The 19,811-nt window shown below is 47.9% G+C and overlaps 1 protein-coding gene across 2 annotated transcripts; it reads left to right on the forward strand.

Moving 5' to 3' along the window:
- Nucleotides 1-2,485: 2,485 nt before the first annotated feature.
- CLDN18 (claudin 18) lies at nucleotides 2,486-18,098 on the forward strand. Of its 2 annotated transcripts, none has more exons than XM_005489550.2 (5): nucleotides 2,486-2,705; nucleotides 14,852-15,016; nucleotides 16,505-16,610; nucleotides 16,990-17,100; nucleotides 17,921-18,098. In XM_005489550.2, exons 1-5 carry the CDS (start codon nucleotides 2,486-2,488, stop codon nucleotides 18,096-18,098), a joined length of 780 nt encoding a protein of 259 aa, XP_005489607.1. The 2 variants fall into 2 exon arrangements, with proteins under 2 accessions (XP_005489607.1, XP_005489606.1); XM_005489549.2 differs by lacking the exon at nucleotides 2,486-2,705 and adding an exon at nucleotides 10,749-10,968.
- The last annotated feature ends 1,713 nt before the right edge of the window (nucleotides 18,099-19,811 follow it).

A 19,811-nucleotide genomic window follows, 5' to 3' on the forward strand; every position in this document is an offset into this window, starting at 1 on the left:
AGGCTAAAGTGTGGTTAAATCACTTAAATCTCAGAGAGCAGCGCAAACTATACTTTTTAACAGGTGTAATTTCCCACTCAAGCTTTCCCAGCATTGACGACGGGCAGTGGGCACAGCTGGAGGGACTTTTGGTGTCACTCTTCAGAAAAACACCCAAAGAAGGCTTTGTCCTTGCTGTGTCCCTGTCATGTGAGATAACTGAGATGAGTTACACAGGTCACACATCAAGTTTAGGTGGTTGATGGAGTTCAGTCCTTGGCTATTTTTACTGTGAGGTCCTCCCAAAGGAGAAAACTGTCCTTTTTGTTAAAGTTAGGAAATTTTTGGTTGGGAACGTTGCTGCTCACACACCTAGACCCTACCCCTTCTGGCTGCTGTACACTGGCACATTTTGAAATAAATGGGCGATAATTTGGACAAAATTTGTCCTTTTGCAGGTATCTTGCACTCCCCCACCAGGAACTGATTTGTACCAAGTGAAGACGCTTTTTCCAGATCTTCCAAGCTGATCGAATGCAAGGTGAATTTATCCTTTGAGTTAATGCATTGAACACAATTGTTGGCTGCCATGACTCTTTTCCGTCTCCAGGTGATCCCGGTGGTGACAAACACAGGGTGTGTTTGTGCTCTGGACTCAGGCTCTATATTTAGCTACGTGATACTGGGAAAGCTTTCCATGATTAAGTTCTGTTGACCGATACCGAAAGTAATGAACAGCCCCAACATGGAGCAGGTGAGGTGTGGCACCAGGACTGGGTGTCACTGGGACAAAAAAATGTCTGGGAGAGAGAGTTGGTTATGGCAGCACATGAATCACCAATCCTGTTCTTTTGGGGAAAAAAAGGAAAAACGGGGTAGCGTTCCATTTAAACCTCAGGACTGTTTGGAGTTGTCTTTTCCCTAGTTGGCGTTTAATATAGGGCATTAATTTAATGAATGATGTGTAACAAACATTGGTATTAGACATAACACTTTTGGAATTGATAACTGAGGCTCTGGAATCTTAAGTGGGAGCGGCATCTCCCTCAGAGCTTCATGAGTAGACCTGCTCTGCTTTGAACATGGGAACAGACTGAATGACTTCCCACGGTCCCTTGCTTGGTTCTCTCAGAAAGGTGCAGGACCAAAATAATCTCTGGGAGATTTTGCTTCCACAACACGTTGGATCTTTCTCAGAAGCAGCTTTGCAGGGAAGTCCTCAAGGCATTGAGGCCAAGCATTTGGAAGAGACTCCAGGGTCCTTGAGCAAGGGTGAATTCAGCCAGGTGACAGAGGTCCACTCCTTCATACTTCCTCCCAAACTTCCACTTCCACCACCTAAATGTCACCCCACTGAGCTTCACTTCTCCTGAAGGTCCCTCCTTGACCTCTCCATATGCTCTGTGTTGAAACAGGGCTTCTCATCTCCTCTTCTCCTGCACATTCCCCACTCCTCTCCATCCACAGACAGGTTGGTACCCGCGGAAAACTGGGCTAGGAAGAAAGTGGTGAGGGATGGACCAGAATGGGTAAAAAAGGCATTACCCCACAAAAGCATTTTCTGCAATAAAGCCAGGTCCCTTAGGGTGCTCTGGTCTCACAGCAGGTCTGCCCTCCCATCTTCCTTCGTCCATGAAAACAAGCCCAAAATCCTATGAGAGGTATAAAGCAATAATCAATGAGGATATGCAGCTTTGTCTGTATTTTCCCCTGGGTCCTCCCACAAAAAACTGGATGTTCACACCTTTCACTCCTCAGAAAGTGCTGCCTTTCCTGTGGGCTCCCAGCCCAGCTTTCCTGAGGTGTGCCCAAACACCCAATGTTACAAGATTCCCTTTTTTATACATTAACCTTGGCTTAAATGCTTTGGTTGAGCCAGATGGAGCCATGCTAATAAATCATGGAATCATTTAGGTTGGAAAAGCCCTCTAAGATCATCAAGTCCAACTGTTCCCCCAGCACTCCCAGGTCAGCCATGTCCCCAAGTGCCACATTCACACATCTGTGAAATCCTACAGGGATGGGGACTCCACACTTCCCTGGGCAGCCTACTGCAATGCTTGACAACCTATTCCATGAAGGAATTTTTCCTAATATCCAATCTAAACCTCTCCACTTGGCTCAAAAGCATCATCCTCGCCAGGAAAGGATTAGCATCTCCATAGTTTTTATGTTTCATCCAGTTTAAGCCCCTCTGTGCTTGGTCTCCTGAGGTGCCCTGGCGTTCCTGTGGAAGCTCTCCAGAGGGACCCGCTGGTCTCGTCCGGCCGTGCCTCTGCCTGGAGGGAGAAGGTAAACAGAGAGCGAGCTGGAACAAATGGCTCTTGGTACCGAGCGAGGAAATTATCTCACCGAAACAGATAAAGGCAAGGGGAGGTTTGCGTGGTGCACCCAGAGCACTCCTGCCTGCTGCCGTGACGTAGGCACTGCCTCCAGCTAAAAGTCCCTGGCACCCTGGCTGCCTGCCCCAGACTTGGCTTGTGGAGGCTCCCGCGCACCTGGCACCATGTCGGTGACAATCTGCCAGTCCATGGGTTTCGTGGTGTCCGCCCTGGGCATCGGGGGCATCATTGCCTCCACCTGCATGGACCAGTGGAGCACCCAGGACCTGTACAACAACCCGGTGACGGCCGTCTTCAACTACCAGGGCCTGTGGCGCACCTGTGTCCGGGAGAGCTCCGGCTTCACCGAGTGCCGCGGCTACTTCACCATCCTGGGGCTGCCAGGTAGGGCCTGATGGCGCCAGGGAAGAGTGGGAGGGGGTGGGACACAATCTCTGCATGAGCAGCGGGGGATTTTCTATCAAATTTCGGCCAAAAGACATCAAGTACTCACCCTGTTTGGACAACAGGTCCTTGGAGGTACCTCAAGGCAAATCCATGACCAAGCTGAGGTTCAGCAAACTCATTACATGCATCCTGAGGTGTTGTCCAGGCTGCTCCATGGGGAGATTTGTCCCCTGTGCCCTGTGTGGCTCAGATTCCTGCCCAAGCTGTGTGGCTGTGTGTGGCTTCCCACCAGAAGCCACTAATAGTCTTGTCACTGGAGAAGATCCTTTCCTAAGAGGATATGTCACAGTTCAGCTCACTGTATTTCTATTTGGGCTAACACCACCAGGCTGGATTTCTCCCTAATTCTCCTTTGGTTCCAGTTTTTTCTGCCACGGGAATAATTCCTGTCCCGGTTGTGCCCAGAGTATCTCGGGGTGCAAACAATTAGGTTACAACAGGATTATCTGGGGTTTCTTCTTGCCTTAATACAGTGAGAAAAAAGGCACTTAGACTCATATACCCATCTGGCCTCTGTGCTTTGATACAGCCAGAATGGAGGGAAGAAGCCAATTATATCAGGAAATCACTGCAGAACTTCTGCAAAATGGCATTTCCAAAACACACAGAAAGGGGCATTGTGCACAAAAATTGCTTCTCTCAAGAGAAGGCACAAATCAAACCAATATAACCCAGCGTGGCTGTGGCCTCAGACACCAGCTGGGGAGGTGTTTCATCCCCTGAGCTGTGTTTTTGTGGTGCTCCTCTCTGGATGCTCATTCCCAGCTGCTGTCTGGCATTGGCTGTGCTGTGGCTTCCCCACACCCTGAGCACTGTCCTCCTGCTGGAGCTGTGGCTTGGAATGGCCCTGTTTGGACTCTCAGGTACAGAGATGTGTTTTCCTAGAAGGACATGAGCCTGATCCTGGCTGGGTGTCCAGCTGAAGGATGTCATCCAGAGAAGGGTATTTGTGCAGGGCTGGTATTCACACACTGCTCTCCCAGTCAGCAAAGCTGAGCAGCTTCACCAAGGGAAAACTCAGGGAGAAAAGGGCAGGGCAAGTTGGTAAAACTCGCTGGGTTAATGGTTGGACTTGATTTTAGAGGTCTTTTCCAACCTTAATGATTTTAGAAAGAGATTAAATTTACCATGTGAAGAATAAATGGAGGTGTGAAAACTAAACCCTCCCGACACAGATGCTCCCACAAAACACTGCAATTCTTCCAGTTCTTGCAGTTCTTCTGCTCAAAAAGCTTAAAATGACAAAAACTGTAACTCCACGAAAGAAGCAATTAACCTTTTCAAGTGTTCAGCTCTGGGAACTACTCTAATCTCTGAAGAAATCAGAATACTTGAAATCCAGGGGGTTTTGTCCTTTCACACCTTTGTCACTGACCTCAGGCCTACAGCAAAAAGCAGAAAACCAGGGATGGTTTCTTTGCACTTCCAAAACATCCAGACTGGTGTCTGTTGGGCAGGTATTAATGTTCTAAAATGGGAATGTTGAGCGGATGGATTTCCTGCATTAGCAAGATTTTCCTGCATTTAGAGGGGCTGGTAGAGATCAGTGTGCCCATGGCCCTGCACACAGAAAGGGGGTGGAACAAGGTGGTTCCTAAAGTCCCTTCCAACCCAAACCATCCTGGGGTTCTGTGTTTCTGTGATTCCTCAGCTCCATCTCACAAGCTCTGTGGATCCCTCCCAGCCAGGGACAGAAATGAGCATCCTACCCTAAATATTGGGGTTTCTGATGAAGCCCTTAAATTAGAGTGGAATTCCCACTTGTGTTTGCCAGGTTTACTGCTGTCACCTATAAAAAGGGATATAAAAAAGCCCTAGAAATAAAGGACAACCATAAAAATAGAGATGGTGGATGCCTGAGCCCCCCAAAGTTGCTGTCCTCACCCTCAGTGGTGTCAGGGAGATGGTGTGGGCTCCGTGTGAGGGAATATGAATATTTATGTGCTTTGTCCCAAATGATCCTTTTCGTGACCCATGCTATCAGCACTGCCCTACAAAACGAGGTGGAATTTTTCCCTTTCTTTTTAATGAACTGGGCTTGTTCTTCTGTAGTCAGCCCCCTCCCTGCTCCCGTTTCTTGTCCTGTTATGGATTGTCTGACACTTCCAGTCTCTGGAGAAGCTGGAGCAAAGCCTCACATCCTGCTGCTGTGCTTTATGGATTGGCTCTGTCTCCTGAATCCAGCTGCTCCTATGGGCATTTCTTCCCACCCACCACCAGCAAAGGTGGCACCCCAATCCGAGGAGGGGAAATGATGCTAAAAATCCTATTATTAATTTACTCAGATACTATATAAGTGCATCATCCCCACATTTATTTTAAGTGTGCGGCACCTTGATCCCCATGAAACCTCCCTCACAAACTACCCCAGAGTTAATGGTTTGTCAGCATTTCCATTATCAACCCCTATTTATTATCCTGACAATGGCAATTTATATTGGGAACAATAGTGCCAGAGTGAATAAAAATAATAGGACTCTGGCAAAGCAGCGAGGTGACCCGAGCACATCGAGGAAGTTTTGGGTTCCGAGGTTTTTTTCACCTCAATCCCTCGCTCCCACAGCAAAGATTAAGCTTGTCTTGCCCATCATCTATCTTCAATTTAGTTGGGAATTTTAATTTCAAATGGATTGAGGAAAAATCAAGATAATAGATAGAAATGAGAAATTACCCAGTCAGTTTATGGCTCTGGCTGCTCAGCTATAAACAGTCGCTCTCTGGTGAAATGTGGCACTGGAGGACTGGACGTATTTGTTCTGATTTTGTTTTCTCCTGTTAATTTTTGCTTCTTGCTTTAGCGGAAGATGGTCTGGAGGACATAGTTGGAAACTGAGCGCACAAATAAGGGAGAAATAGCAAAAGCTGAGCTGGGCGAGGCTGGTGGTTTCATATTGTGTGGAGATCATGAGGTGATTTCTGCTCAGAGCAGAATTTTGCAGTTTCTTCCAACTTTGCTAAACTACAATTGCACAGGCTGTGATTTCCCTGGTGTCTGTGTCAGTGTCTTTTTTCCACACCTCTTCAGGGAGCCTTCTCCAACAATTTTTCCAAGGACATTTCTCCATCTGGTCCAAAGCTCTTTTTACCCCTTCAGAAGGGCTGAGATATCTCTCTGCTGTGGAGCAAAGGGCTGTTGGCTTGAAATAGGAGAATATTCTTGCTTTTTCAATGGCGAACGTTGACAGTCTTGAGAGCAGAAAAGAAGATGAACAAGTCTAACTTGTTCAACTTCTCCAACTGATAAAAATGCCCAGGTTCTTAGAGTGCTCAGAGGGAAAAGAGCCCATGGGAATGCAACCACGACTGCCTAGATTTTCCATAAATTTCAATTTTGCTGGTGCACGGTAGCAGCAGTGCATAGATGTTTCCTGAGGGGAATTCATGTCTAGGAATCATCAACATTGGCTTCTCTGGATCTTTCCTTGTACATCGATGCTCTGACAAAGTTTTCTTTCATTTCATGCAACCCACAACCATTTTGTGGCATAACCATAGCAAATAACCTGATTTTGGAGACAGGGCAGTCACTGGCCAAGGCAACAGCATCTCTGCTCCCTGGAACTGTTTCATGCCCAAAGTTTGTAAGGATGGGAAGTGTTAAGTGCCATGTCATGATCCTCCACCAGTGATGGCCAGGGCAAAGTCTCTTTCAAGGTCTGTTTGCTGCTTGAAATCCTTTCAACCAGCCAGGTCAGCTCTGAATTTTGAAACAACTGCAGGCAACTGCTGTAACCTGCTAAAAGTCTTACAAGGTCACGTTTTGGGTGCAGAAGTATTTAGGTGGTCCAGGTAGGCTGGAGACTTGATATATCCTACCAGGACATGTGTGAGGCTCTGATGGATTTGCACTCACAGCTGGAGCTGAGGGAGGTGTGGGGATGGGGAAAGCACCATTGGGAGACCTCAGGAACCCCAGGGACACTCAGGGTGGGAGGAGCTGGCAGGGAGCTGAGTACGTGTGTCATATTTATTGTTTTCTGCCTTTACATCATGAAAGGATGAGAGAAAAGGTAAAAAAATCCTAAGGGGTTTGGGATGAGGGCCAGAAGAGGAAGGAGCAATGGTGTGGAGATCTGGGGCTGAGCTATGGCTTAGAGATGTGTAGGCAAGTTCAGCCTCATGCACCCCAGCTCAGCTGAGGGATCTCAGAGCACACTCTTGACCACCCCCAGTGGTGTGGATCTGAGGTGGGATGGGGTCCTTCCATGACCCACTTCCCTCACTGAATTCCAGAAAGGCCATTCAGCCCTTCCTATTGTGGACCACATTCACGAATCCTGGGGTGGTCCCGACAATGGAGGGGCAGGAAGAGAAGGGTGGGTTTGCTTAGTCTGGGCCTGAGCAGGCTGGGCTGGTGTGGGCAGCTGGCAGGGTGTGAGCTGTGTTTGCAAATTTGAGAGCAAACATGAGCTGGAGGTGATTTTTGTGGGAGAGGCAGCGATAACATTCAGGAGCTGCCTGGGCCCGGGGACCGGTTTTGAGATAACACAGAGTCAACGCCTGGAGAGATAAAGCAACTATGAGCTGGAATAAAGGGGCACAGGGGAGTGGCCACAAAGCCCCCTTCTTTTCCTCATTTGGGTAAACCACTGGAGCTGTACCAATGCTCAGTGGGAGCCCTGTTCTCTGCTCCTTGGTGAGCTGCAGCCTCGCCATTCCATTTCCTCAGACACAGCTCAGCATTTCCATGTGGATTGGGAAACCCTCTGGCCAAGCATTCAGCTGCTGGAGACAATCCACAGATTGTTTGGAGAGAGATTCCCATCCTTCAACCAATCCTGGCTGTGGTCATCTCCACGGGGTGGCTGGAGATGAGCATCAGGTTGTGGTGTAGATGCTCAGACGTGCTCCACAGCCTTCCTCTCACCCAGCCCCTTCTTGGGTTGTGCTGAAACTCCCAGGGGATTCTCTGTTATCTGGGAAAATGGGATGAATGCATTTTTCCCTATCATGGGCAGCTCAGAAAAAAACATTAAAAATAAGCTTAAAATCTGAATATTTGAGAAAGGCAAAGGAAATGTGCTGGGGAAGGGTTGGGAAGCAAACAAATTTGGATTTTGTCTCCAAAATTCTGTGTCAAGCATCCACTGAGGAAAATGTGGGAGTTTTGAATTCTCACTCTTTCAAGTATGTTCTAGTCAGAGCAGGAGAAATGGCAATGGGATGGCTGGAGGACACTTCAGCCAATATTTTAGGGATGAGCAAACAGAAGCCCCCCAAACCACAGAAATTCTTCAAAGATGGCAATATGTGGAGTGCTGAGCATGGCTGGGTGTTTAACTCTTAATCAAGGACTGCAGCATGACCATTAGCAGCAAAATTCCTTCCTTGGCTCCATTTTTGGGGACAGCACACGAGTAGGGAATGTCCAACCTTGTGTTAGCTTCTCTTCTTTAGAGACATTGTCCCATCTGGCCTTGCAAACCAAAGCCAGGCTGGTTCTCGTGGACTTTCCTGCACACCTGGAGAATTTGGTGTTGTTTTTTGACTGTTTCACCATTGCTCTGGGGTTTTGATGTCCCTGAGTAAGAACCATGATGAGAAACAGCATCTCCATCCACAAGGAAAAATTCCATTCCCAAGGAAAGGTTACTGAGGTGATGGACTGGACATTGGCACATCCAGGGGTGGCCCTCTTTCCAATAGGTGTCTTGGGGGGGATCAGCAGAGCTTGAGATGAGAAACAGGAGAAGGAGAAGGAGAAGGAGAAGGAGAAGGAGAAGGAGAAGGAGAAGGAGAAGGAGAAGGAGAAGGAGAAGGAGAAGGAGAAGGAGAAGGAGAAGGAGAAGGAGAAGGAGAAGGAAGGAGAAGAAAAGCTCGCTGTTGTTTTGAAGAGGAGCTCCTGCTGCACATGGCCAGATCCAGCAGCCAAGGTGGAGGAAGGAGTGGTGTGTCCCCTCCCACCAAAGCAAATGTGGATACAGGGATGGAAGGGCCACCACCATTGATATTCCTGCAACCACCCAAATGTCCAACTGAGCAGAAAAAAACAATCATTTAAAAGGCGGCAGAGGTGTTTGAGGGAAAAAAAAAGCTGGGAAAAAAAAAAAAGTTCACCCATTTAATTCTCTCCCTTTCCTTCCCTTTTCCTCCCCAGGGGTTATTTTCAGCTGTGACCAGTCTATGGGTTCATTTCTCTGTGCACTGTTGCATGCACTTGGGAATAAGGGTTATGTCTCAAAGGAACATCACTCCCTCTGGTGTGTTCTGATGAGGTTCAGCCCAGAAGAAGGGATGTGAGCTGTCACCACTAGATGGCCAGAAACAAGAAGGCAAATCCTGGGGCATGGGAAGGACAAGAATCATCCTGGAGAGCTGCTCAAGAATGTCAGGGCTTCAATGAAACTGGATTTTCTGGACTAGGACACAGTTCTGGCTGTGGGACTACAAGGGATGGGAGGGAGAACTGACCACATTTTAGCACTTTTTGTCCTTCTGTGTTCCAGGTCCTTCTCATCCCTAGTTGTTGTCTCAGCTTCTAAGTATTCTCCAGCACTGATCTATCAAAAATCATTATGCAAAATAAGGAATTTCCTCATCATTCCTTATCCTTCACAGAGGATGAGCAGCTCTTTACCACCTCTGGTTCTTGAGGGTTCCCTTCCATGGTTTTCATTCACTTTATTATTTTTGCTGGCAACTTTAGGTAGGTCAGAACTGACCCTTCCTGTGATACAAACTTGCCAAAGTGAGTGAAAATAATGACATTTGAATAAAACTGATAGAAGCAAAGACATCTTATGCCTGACTTGAGAGTGCTGTGATTGCCACTTGACATGGAATTGTGCTCTGGCTGCTCCAGCAGAGCCCCACAAGCCGAGGGATGTCCTGGACGGTTGTTCTCCAGAAGACAGGAGCAATACCCAGGGTGTAATAGCCCTATTGTTGCTCCTCATGGACGCAAATAAGCCTTTCCTCTATTCCTGGTGCCTCTCACATCCAGGTGCTGTTGTGGATGGTGCCTGTGGTATGGGCAGTTTAAAGTAGGAATTTGCTTCTAGATCAGGACTGAAGTAAGTCAGTTGGAGGGAGATATTGGATGAGAATGGATGAGTGTAAAGCCTGGAAGGTTCTTGTACCTCACTGACTCCACTGGCAGAGTGGCACAGTAGATTTATGTTGTTCCCAAGAGCCCAGCTCACCTCTCCACTGTGATAATGAATTTCCCCCTTTTTGCATCCCCCATCCCTTTCCCAGAACCATCCTTCCAGTCAACGCAGACAAGCATCCCCTCAGAAAAGTCATTTCCCAGTGCTCCCTGTGCTCTCCTCCCTCCCACATGGGTTTCAGTGTGTCCTCGTGATGGCAGTGGGGATGTGGGTGGGTGGGTGGAGAACGGGGCTGGAGGAGCTTTGCTGGATCAGTTTGGGGCTCTTGGCTTGGTGCCCTGAGCTGTGCCATGGTCACCATCCAGTGGAAGCTCAGCGATGCCCGAGGGCACTGCAAGGAGCAGCCACATCCCTGGGCTGTGCTGGTGGCCCCCACATCTCTGACAGAGCCCTGGCTCTCATTGTGCCTCTTGTGAGGATACCTCCATGGGGGACAGATTGTCCCGTGGCATCAGCAGAGGGATGGGGAGGTGGTGGCCTGGGCCAGCTGCTGAATTCCCTGGGAACATGGTCTTTGCCCTGTGCCAAGCAGGCAGGAGAGGCCCAATGGGCAGCAAAGGGTTTCAGGGGGCTGGCCAAGCCCCAAGTGGGTTACCCAACTCTCAGCAGAGCGTGGCTGCTTAAACATGGAAGGACAAGCACTTCTAAAGGACAAAAGCTCCTATCTCCAAGCCCTGCCGGCACAAACCTCGCCGGCAGCGAGAGTGAAACTGGACTATCTTGCAAAAACACTTTGAGCAAACAGCCCTCAATGGAAAGCATCTGATAAGAGCAGCTGCGCTGCTGGTGGCTCAGGCAGGAGGACTCGGGTGCCCCAGTAGGACTGCAGCTCCCTCGGGGCCGCGCCACCTCTGCTCTCCGGGGACTCACCATGTCCACCACCATCTGCCAGGTGATGGGGTTCCTGGTGTCATCGCTGGGCGTTGGGGGCAGCATCATGGCCACGGCCATGGACACGTGGAGCACGCAGGACCTGTATGACAACCCGGTCACGGCTGTGTTCCAGTACCAGGGGCTGTGGAGGAGCTGTGTGCGGCAGAGCTCCGGCTTCACCGAGTGTCGGCCGTATTTCACTATCCTTGGGCTGCCAGGTAGGGGCAAAACCACTCCAGGTGTCACCCAGGGGCTCTCCTGGAGATCTACATCTGAAAATAGGAGCAGGTATCTTAAAGCACCTTGTGAGGAATAACATTTCCAGTGTTATGTTAGGAGCATAAAAATAGGAGCATATTTGTTGCCAAAATGATTTTTGTGGTGGGGGTTATTGGTGGGGGTTACAACCTGGAGCATGTGTGTGGGATGTCTGGTGAGCATCATGGGTTCAGCATCACTGCTGGCATAAATCAGAGCAGCTCCACTGAGGTGAGGAGAGTGAGGATGTTTAACCCTCTAGGTATTGTTGCTGGGAATGGAAACACAAGGAAAAGGGCTGCATGCAATTGTATAGTGTTATAGGATAATGGAAATGATTGAAATGTACTGTTTTTGAAAAGATAGAACTGAAATGGGAGAAATCGGCCTGTGAGAGGTGCAGGTAGGAAGGGCATGAAAGGGAAAGATGTGTTCAGTCACTGCCCATCACCTGGGCAGTGTTAATGCCTACAGAAGCAGAATGCAGAGGTGTATTGCTGTCCTGTTTTCTTACTCATGTTCCCAAAAGAGCTGATTTTCCCACCCCACCCCATGTGAGGGTATTCCACTGATCCTAGACCAGCAGTGAATTTGGCCCTGGGAGTTTCTCACTCCTGGTGCATGATCACAAAAAGGTCCAAGAAAGCAGTGCTGTGCATGGGCCTTTTGCAACTGTTGATCCAAGTGTGATGTGTGTTCCAGCCCTGTATCCTCAGGGATGCCATCCTCAGGGATGCCCTCAACCTTTGCTGAGGACCTGTGACTCTCTGAGGGGTGCCATGGAATAAATGTGTCTCTGTGTATCCAGCTTCAGGATTTCCAGTTGAATTCTTTCCCATTTGGAAGAGCAAACCTGATATTTAAAGTCACATCTCCCATGAGGATTTTTTTTTAAAGACTAAAAATTAGATTTATACAACTATCTCTACAAAATGTTGACCACTATATCTCTTCATAATGCTTTGGACAGGTGATTGTGTTTTAAATGAGCCATAAGGAAATGGGAACCATCATTTTAATGTCAATTTATCCCAATCAAGATTTTACTTTTTCAGTTATTTTAAAGTAATATGGCAATGAAGAAATATGCAAAGCACTCATGGACAATTTCTGTTGTTAGAGATATCCTGTCAGAGTTGTCTTTGTGAATCCATTTAATTGATTTATTCCTTCAAACATATAGAAAAAGTGTCCCGGTTGGAATTTGCTTAACCTAAACACCTGCTGAATGTACTTAATTTCCCTAAAATTTCTATATCCCATCAATTATTACTGGTCATAAAGTCAGATTCCATCTCTTTATTATGTATTAGCAACAGAAATGCAGGTGATGGTCATTTAAATGACTTAAAGTTGTTTTATCTTGCTCACCTCTCACCACTCACATGAGGGAGGAAGACAACTATCCAGTTTCCGTTACCTCTGGAAAACAGGGATGCAGGTTGTGGTTTCACATCACTGCCATTTATTTTGGTGGAGAAGCAGTTTCTGTTGGTGCTTTTGCTGTTCCCTTGTTATGGAACACCAGCCCTGGTGTGGAAGCCAGGTTATCCTCCCTCAGGTGTGTGCAAAAGGCAGGTTTTGTAACTCCAGGGCTGTTTGCTTCCTACTGCTCCTGATACCACTTTTCCTTAGTCTCCCACTTTGTTTGTCTAAGCCCTTCCACTCCTTCCTCCAAGCAAAGGTCATTCACCTTTGGAAAAGCAGCTCTTTTCAAAGGACTTTCAATGGATGCCAAAATTCCCTTGAAACTGCAGTGCTGCCTTTCCAAACAGCTCCCACTTCAAGTCCTGGGAGTCAAGGGGAGAGGTCCTCATGCCACAGCAGAAACAACTTTTTTCTCCTTTCCACCTCTTAGTGGAGATGGTCAGTCTCATGGGTGCAGGAATGGTTATCTGGCATTTTTTCTGTCATGCCCTGCTGTGCTCCTCTCCCTCCCCTTTCCAACAGCTCCTTTCAATGGAGATTCATGACAGTGCTTGGCTGCTTGGCTTGGCCCTGCCTGTTGTGTCCTTCCATGGGCACCCAAGGCACTGGGAACACCTCCTGAGAACCAAAGATCCTCTGTGGGATCTTTGTTTGGGGTCACTGCTTGAAGGGTTCAAAACAGCCCAGTGATGACACCCAGGAACCTGCAGGGAGCACCCAGGAATGAAGCACTGTCTTGGGGACAAGGAGCATCCATCATGATCCATGCTCTTGGATTATCAGCCTCTCCTGCCTGCCCTGAAACAAAAGCTTTTGCAAAGAAACTTTGGTGGTTGCAAAGACAAACGAAGATTGAAATTTCCTCCTCTTTCTGCTTCCCATCAGGTGCTGCGGAACAACCTCTGAGGGCTGATAAGGCGTATCCGCCATCCCCTGATGGATCATAACTAATGAGCTCCTACCTGGGGGCTGATGAATGGGAGATTGAAAACCCCCGGCTCGTTAGCACTCGTTATCAGCTGATAAGGGCAAATTGAGTCATAAGAGCTGAGGCAGTGGGACTGCTGGATGGGAGAAGGTGGTGTATTCCCGGCCTGTGGAATGGCAGCCCGCCTGCTTCCGTGTGTGCCACAGTGCCAGAGCAGTTCTGCTCCGCTTCCTGACATCCCACAGGCCAGGAGAGCCCCCCAGTCACCCAGCACCCTCCTGGGAAGGGTTTAGAAACCCTTCTCCCAACCTGTGCAAGGGCTCTGTGCTCCCCTGCACCATTGGGCACCGTGGTCATCCAGCAAAGGGGTGACAGCCAGGGCAGAGATGTCCCAGGGGCTGTGGAATCTGTTTTCCACCTGTTTCACTCCATCATGAGCCCACTTTCTCTTCCCTGAAGAGGGGCAATCATGCTTGGGGAACACCAAAGCCAGACCCAGGGCTGTGGGAGCTTGTGGCAGGGTAAGGAGAGGCTGCAATGTGTCTCAACCAAATCCCAGCAGCCCTTGAAATACTCCCCAGCACCCCTACCAGGGCTCTGCTGCCTTCCTGTCTCTGCCAGGGACTTGTGCACAAGTGGGGAGGGGAAGTGTCTGGAAAAAGATGGGATATGTGCCACCTTATTAGAGAATCACCTTGGTATTCAAGTACTCTTTCCCCCACCACTTCTCCAGTTTTAAAGGTGCCAGTCTCGCTTTACCTCTCTTTTTACTTTTCTACTCCACCCAAGAGGAGTCTGAAGGGTTTTTGCCTCCTTCAGGCCTCAGGTCCCATGGGCATGACCCACAGCATTCCCAACTCATGGCACACTGCTGCCAATTCAGGATGGGGATATTTGGATGTTTTATTCATGAACGTGGACAGATTTATCCAGCACTGATGTTCCAAACAACTATGGGAAGGATATGGTGAGGGAAATGGTTGCCAGAGCTTTGATGCTCTCTCCTCCTCTCCATGTAATGTTTTTTTCCTCTTTTCTATGTCTTTACTGAGAAGCAGGAACATACAGAACTGCATTTTGAGTCATGCAATAGCTGGAAATATTCTGGATAGGTGGGTGGAGCTGTCTGCTTCCATTGCTGACTGGGGAGGAAAGAAGAGCCCTTTCTCAACCACTGTGGTTATGGAACAATCCATGCTTATCCCAGCTCCTCACTAACTCTTCTCCATGAATTTCACAACTGCTGCTATTGAATATTTCCAAAAAAAAAAATGCTGCCTAAACCACCAAACTCCTTGGGAAGTTAAGTCAAACAGCTGTACTTCCAGAGGTGCCACTGATAATATGGAATAGATTCAGTGCCCATTTTCCAAGGTTTTCTTCTTTAATATTTCTATTTTCAGACAGAGGCAATCTTTGGAAGTCCCCCAGACTCTGACAAATCCCATCTCAGCCACTCATTGAGGCCCTTGCTGTTTGTTTTGCAGCGATGTTTCAGGCTGTGAGGGCCCTCATGATCGTGGGCATTGTCCTGGGACTCCTTGGCCTCTTTGTGTGCATTTTTGCTCTGAAATGCATCCGGATTGGGAGCATGGAGGACACTGCCAAAGCCAACATGACCCTGACCTCTGGCATCATGTTCATTGTTGCTGGTAAGTGGGAACTGTCATGTCTTCCACATGGAAGGCTTTGCATTTCCCTGGAATTGAGAACTGGGCAAGTCTTGGTGCATTTCTGAAGTTATTGGCTTTGTTCTCCAGCCTGATTTACTGGGGTCAGGTGGTTTTTACCTCTGACTGGGGAACAAAAACATCTCTGGTAACCAGAAAAGTTTGCATTGAAGGCTGAAAAAACATCCCACAGATGAAAAAGGAAGTATATCTCTTGATTTGTTTTATAAATGTTGTTGCCATATATTATTATAGCCTTTATTTGTGTAGAATATTTCTTTCCATTTTGAGCTTTATCCATAATAATTTTAGGAAGATTCCCAGGGTTGTTGTAGCCTGGTTTGTAGGTTTTAGATACCAGCCTACAAGACTGCATGAATGCCCAGGTTCCTCAAAACTGCAAATGCTTAAAACATCACTTACATGTTTTCCTACATTATTTTTGAGATAAAAGTTAAATGAAATCTATATCCTAACAAAGGGAAGGAGAATGTCCCTATTTAAAAAAAAATCCCAATGCTTAACTTTTGCTGGGATATGAGACATTCAACACAAGTTCAAAAAGTATAAGCTGGAAAGAGGAATCACCTTCTGCCACACAGCTTTAATTTTGCATTTTACATCTATCATTTTAGAATAATGGAATGGGTTGGGTTGTGTTGGAAGGACCTTAAAAATCATCCAGTTCCAATACTACCATGGGCAGGGACACCTTCCACTGGATCAGGGCTTCAAGCCCCATCCAGCCTGACCTTGGACATTGTGGAAGGAAGAAGCAAAACTGTCATGTGAGGGTTTTCTGCCAAAAGTTCTGGACTTCAGCTCTTCTGGACAACCCAGCTCCTTTCTATCCTTGGTCTTTAAGGTCCCTTCCAACCCAAATCAGTCTGTGAGTCCATGTCCAAGTGTCCTGTGAATTCCTCTGCTGAGGAAAACCAAAGGTTTGACATTGCTGCCAGGATTGTCAGGGATGGCCATCCCAGACATCCCCTGTTTGGATGAATGGAAGAAGTTCCCACCTCCTGGGGCTGGTCTTCCACATCTGGTGATAAACAGGCTGTGAGCCAAAGACATCTCCTCTTTCAGGTACAGACAGCGTGTTTTCCCATTAAAAAAATTCTCTCTGGAAATTTTTGGTGCATGTTTTTCACTGTAAAACAAATGTTTAAAATTAACTACTGGTACAATGACTTGTTTGTTAAACTCATTTGTGTCACAAAATACACCAGGTGAAAGATTCCTGCAGGTCTGACTTGAGAATGTGTTGTGCAATATTGTATTCCTGATGTTGGATTGTAGATGCAAGGAAAACCTGGAAGGAAAGAGTGACACATTGTGGGCCCCCCTTTGTGCTGAAGGCCACAGAGCAGTGTCTTACCCACCTTTCCAGAGGTGTGACACTCTTTCCTGAGGCCCCAGGTGACTTCTTGCACTGTGTGGCTCTCAATCTGTCCTTCTGTCCCCTCTCAGGCCTGTGTGCCATCACCGGAGTGTCCGTGTTTGCCAACATGCTGGTCACAAACTTCTGGATGTCCACCACCAACATGTACCAGGGAATGCAGAACGTCCAGAACAGGTGGGTGCTCAGCTAACTCTGCATGTTACACCGTGGAAATCTCCCTCAGGGCTGCTGCTGAGGGATTGGCAAATTCTGGGAGTATGTTGGGATGGTTGCAGGGCTTGGAAGATTATTCTTAGGAGAAAGGGTCTGGGCTGGAGGTCAGCAAATGGACTGGGATGTCTGTGTTTTTGCAGCTTAAGAATGGGATAGGGAGGCTATTGTGGTTCAGACTGCAGGTGGGACTTCTGGGAAATTCTGGGGACTTCTGTGAATTTCAGGGGACTTCTGGGTACAACTGTAGGGCCAGAGGGAGTATTCTGTGCCAGTGTTCAGTGTGTCTGGTCAGCAGCAGACAGGACCTGTCACACCCTCACCAGCCACGCCTGTTTTGCAGGTACACCTTTGGCTCAGCCCTCTTTGTTGGATGGGTGGCAGGGGGCCTGGCCCTCGTGGGAGGCATCATGATGTGCCTTGCTTGCAAAGGGCTCATCCCAGAGGAATCCCGGTAAGCTGGGCTGGGTGGGCATGGGGAGGCATTGCAGGAAAGCTGGGTGCACAGGTGTCCCACAGTTGGCCCAGGATGTGGGTGTGTGACACCCTGTCATGACAGCTCTCATGGTGATGGAAACACAGAGTCCTTTAGGCTGGAAAAGACCTTTAGGATCAGAATCCAGCCATTAATTTAGCACTGCTGAGGTCATCACTACCTGAAGTCCATAATTAGTGAGGTCCGAAGTGAGCATTTGCCCTCTCTGACCCGGTGACTCACACAGGAACAGAGAGGACATGAGAGCCAACCTCAAAATGTGACATTTGCACTGTGCTAGTAGATTCAGGCCCATGAATTGAAGGTTGCACAGCAAATCATTAGCAGGGGTAGGTTGCATCAGCTGAGCCGTGATTAATATGGAATTGTAGAATTCCAGAGGGGTTTGGGTTGGGAGGGACCTAAAGCCCTTTCCATTCCACTGCTGCTGTATACAGGAACATCTTCCATAGATCAGGTAGATCCAAGCCTTGTCCAATTTGGCCTGGAACTTTTCCAGGGATGGTGTAACATCACCAGGAATTTGTACCCCAACATATCCCATCATTGCTGGTGGGTCCATCACTCCACAAATGGCTTAAGGGAAAGAAAGTATAAGTTTATGGAAGAACCTGAAAGGGACTTGCAGTTGTCATGGATGGTGGGCTGGGCTCTCTGAGTGCCTCCAAGTGATGACACAGCACAAAGCTCCCTAAAAGCCCCCATGAGCACAGGGTGCAGTGCTGAGCAGTCACAGCCCCTCCATCGCAGGCTGATGTCCCTCTTGTGTCTCTTCCAGCTACAAAGCCGTGTCCTACAACGCCTCAGGCCGGAACATCTCCTACAGGACAGGGCCCTACAAGGGTGGCCCAGGATATGAAGCTGACCCAAGGAGCAGGAAGGGTGTGGGATATGAAGATGCTCCTCGAAGTGAGGACGGGAGGCGCCCCTACCCTTCGAAATACGACTATGTCTAGCAGACCTTCTGGCCTTGAATTGTGCTATCAGAGATTTTTAACTTCACAAGCAAAAAGTGCAGCAAACCAAGCAGTCTGTAAATAGGATTGTGTTTTTTCTAGCAGGTTTTCTCTACTCTGAGGTTGCATCTTTGTTGTGAACATCAGTTTTACTCAACTGCCCGTTAGTATTAACAGCACCAGGAGGTCTGTGACCAAAGTAATGCCTTGTGGTGCTCTCAGAGTAGAAGATTTTGCTCCTATTTTCTGTATAAACTGATATCCAGGAGCAGTGCCTTGTGCCCTTTCTTAATTGCTCAAATAGTGAAAATTCCCCTTTGATAATTGCTGTGTATTTGAAGTAAATTCTGTTGTGTCCCCTAGGCTGTGCCCAAAGCAAACAGAGCCTGTGGTCAGGGCATTTTCCTCCTTGGTGGCTTCTCTGCCCAGTCCCACCTTTGCTTTGCTGGCTGTACTCTAATGCTGATCTGCTGTGATATTTAATCTGATTTCTGTTACTTAGACGTTTGCTGGAGCCTGTGATAGCAAAGTGTATTTATTTCTTTGGATCTCTCCAGGGAATGTGCATAATCCATTGTTATTCCTGCACTAATAGCTCCCAACCTCTGTGCCAGTGGTGTTCCCACAGATGTCATCTTTAATGGAGCCAGGAAAATTTCTCATTTAGAATTAATTAGAGTTACCTTTGGAGCAGGACTCCCAGGGAGCATTAGATGTGTAACTCCACACCGACATCAGGACTTCCCTGTGGTAATTCTCCCCCCAGTGATGCGAAGATTAACTCCACAGTGGAACGTTGCCTCCTCCAGCCAATCCATCAGAGAGGGAGTTTATTTGAAGGAGGAAGAGGGAGACATGTCAGAACTTTTGTGGGAAGAGAGAGCTGAGAGCTCTTAGCAGGTCCTCCCACCTAGTGCCAGAGCACATCCTAAAAAGCTCTAGACAATGCCTATGGATAGAGAAAAGGGATAAGTTGGAGATAAAAAGGGTTCCAGAGCCTCCAAAATAACCATTTAATGGCTTTTGCTGTGGGCTTGAGCACCACTCCTCAGGATTACAAGTTCTCTGAAGGAATTCGGTTCAGGCAAAATTGTTTCAGTGAAATGCTGGTGTTCCATGAATGTTTGGTATCTTGGAGGGATCAGAATCTACAGCTGAGCATTTCTGCAGAGTTGGACCTTGGAAAGTCAAGTTGCCACCAGCTGAGCTGGCATCTCTGGTGGCTCTGAGGGTTAGGGGGGGCAGGCTGTGTGCCTAATGAGCACAAACTGCATCCCCCTCCTCCCCATGTCCAACAGCGCTCCATAAACCTCAGCTTCCATAACCACCAGATTTCTACAACCATCACCTCTCCACCACCACATGGAGCCAAATCCCCAGCACAGTCCAGGACATCCTGGGGAAGGTCAACACCTGGCAGGTGGTTGGAGGGGACAACCACCACACAGAGGGTGGGAAGAGCTGCCAGCCACCAGCAGCTCAGGCTGGATTTTGGCCACTTGGCATAAACCCCTGTGGGATGTCAGTACTGACCCTCCCTTTTGTTCCAGCACAGAACTCGTTTTAAGAACTTGTTTTTAAAGGAGAAGAATTTCTTTTGCAGAGGTAGATCCTGTTCTGTTTTAAAAACATTGATACTCTTTTCCATGGTTTGTATCTCATAGTATAAACTAAGATTTCTTGCCTTTTTTTTTTTGCCTGCTGGATTTATGT

Source organism: Zonotrichia albicollis, chromosome 9 (assembly GCF_047830755.1).
Source record: "Zonotrichia albicollis isolate bZonAlb1 chromosome 9, bZonAlb1.hap1, whole genome shotgun sequence".
In the NCBI taxonomy this organism is placed as follows: domain Eukaryota; kingdom Metazoa; phylum Chordata; class Aves; order Passeriformes; family Passerellidae; genus Zonotrichia; species Zonotrichia albicollis.

Excerpts from the sequence above, each read along its gene's own strand:
- CLDN18 (XM_005489550.2), top strand. The coding sequence starts at position 2,486 with ATGTCGGTGACAATCTGCCAGTCCATGGGTTTCGTGGTGTCCGCCCTG. Across the intron at positions 2,706-14,851 it reads CACCATCCTGGGGCTGCCAG|CGATGTTTCAGGCTGTGAGG; the intron begins GTAGGGCCTGAT and ends TTTGTTTTGCAG. Across the intron at positions 15,017-16,504 it reads CATCATGTTCATTGTTGCTG|GCCTGTGTGCCATCACCGGA; the intron begins GTAAGTGGGAAC and ends GTCCCCTCTCAG.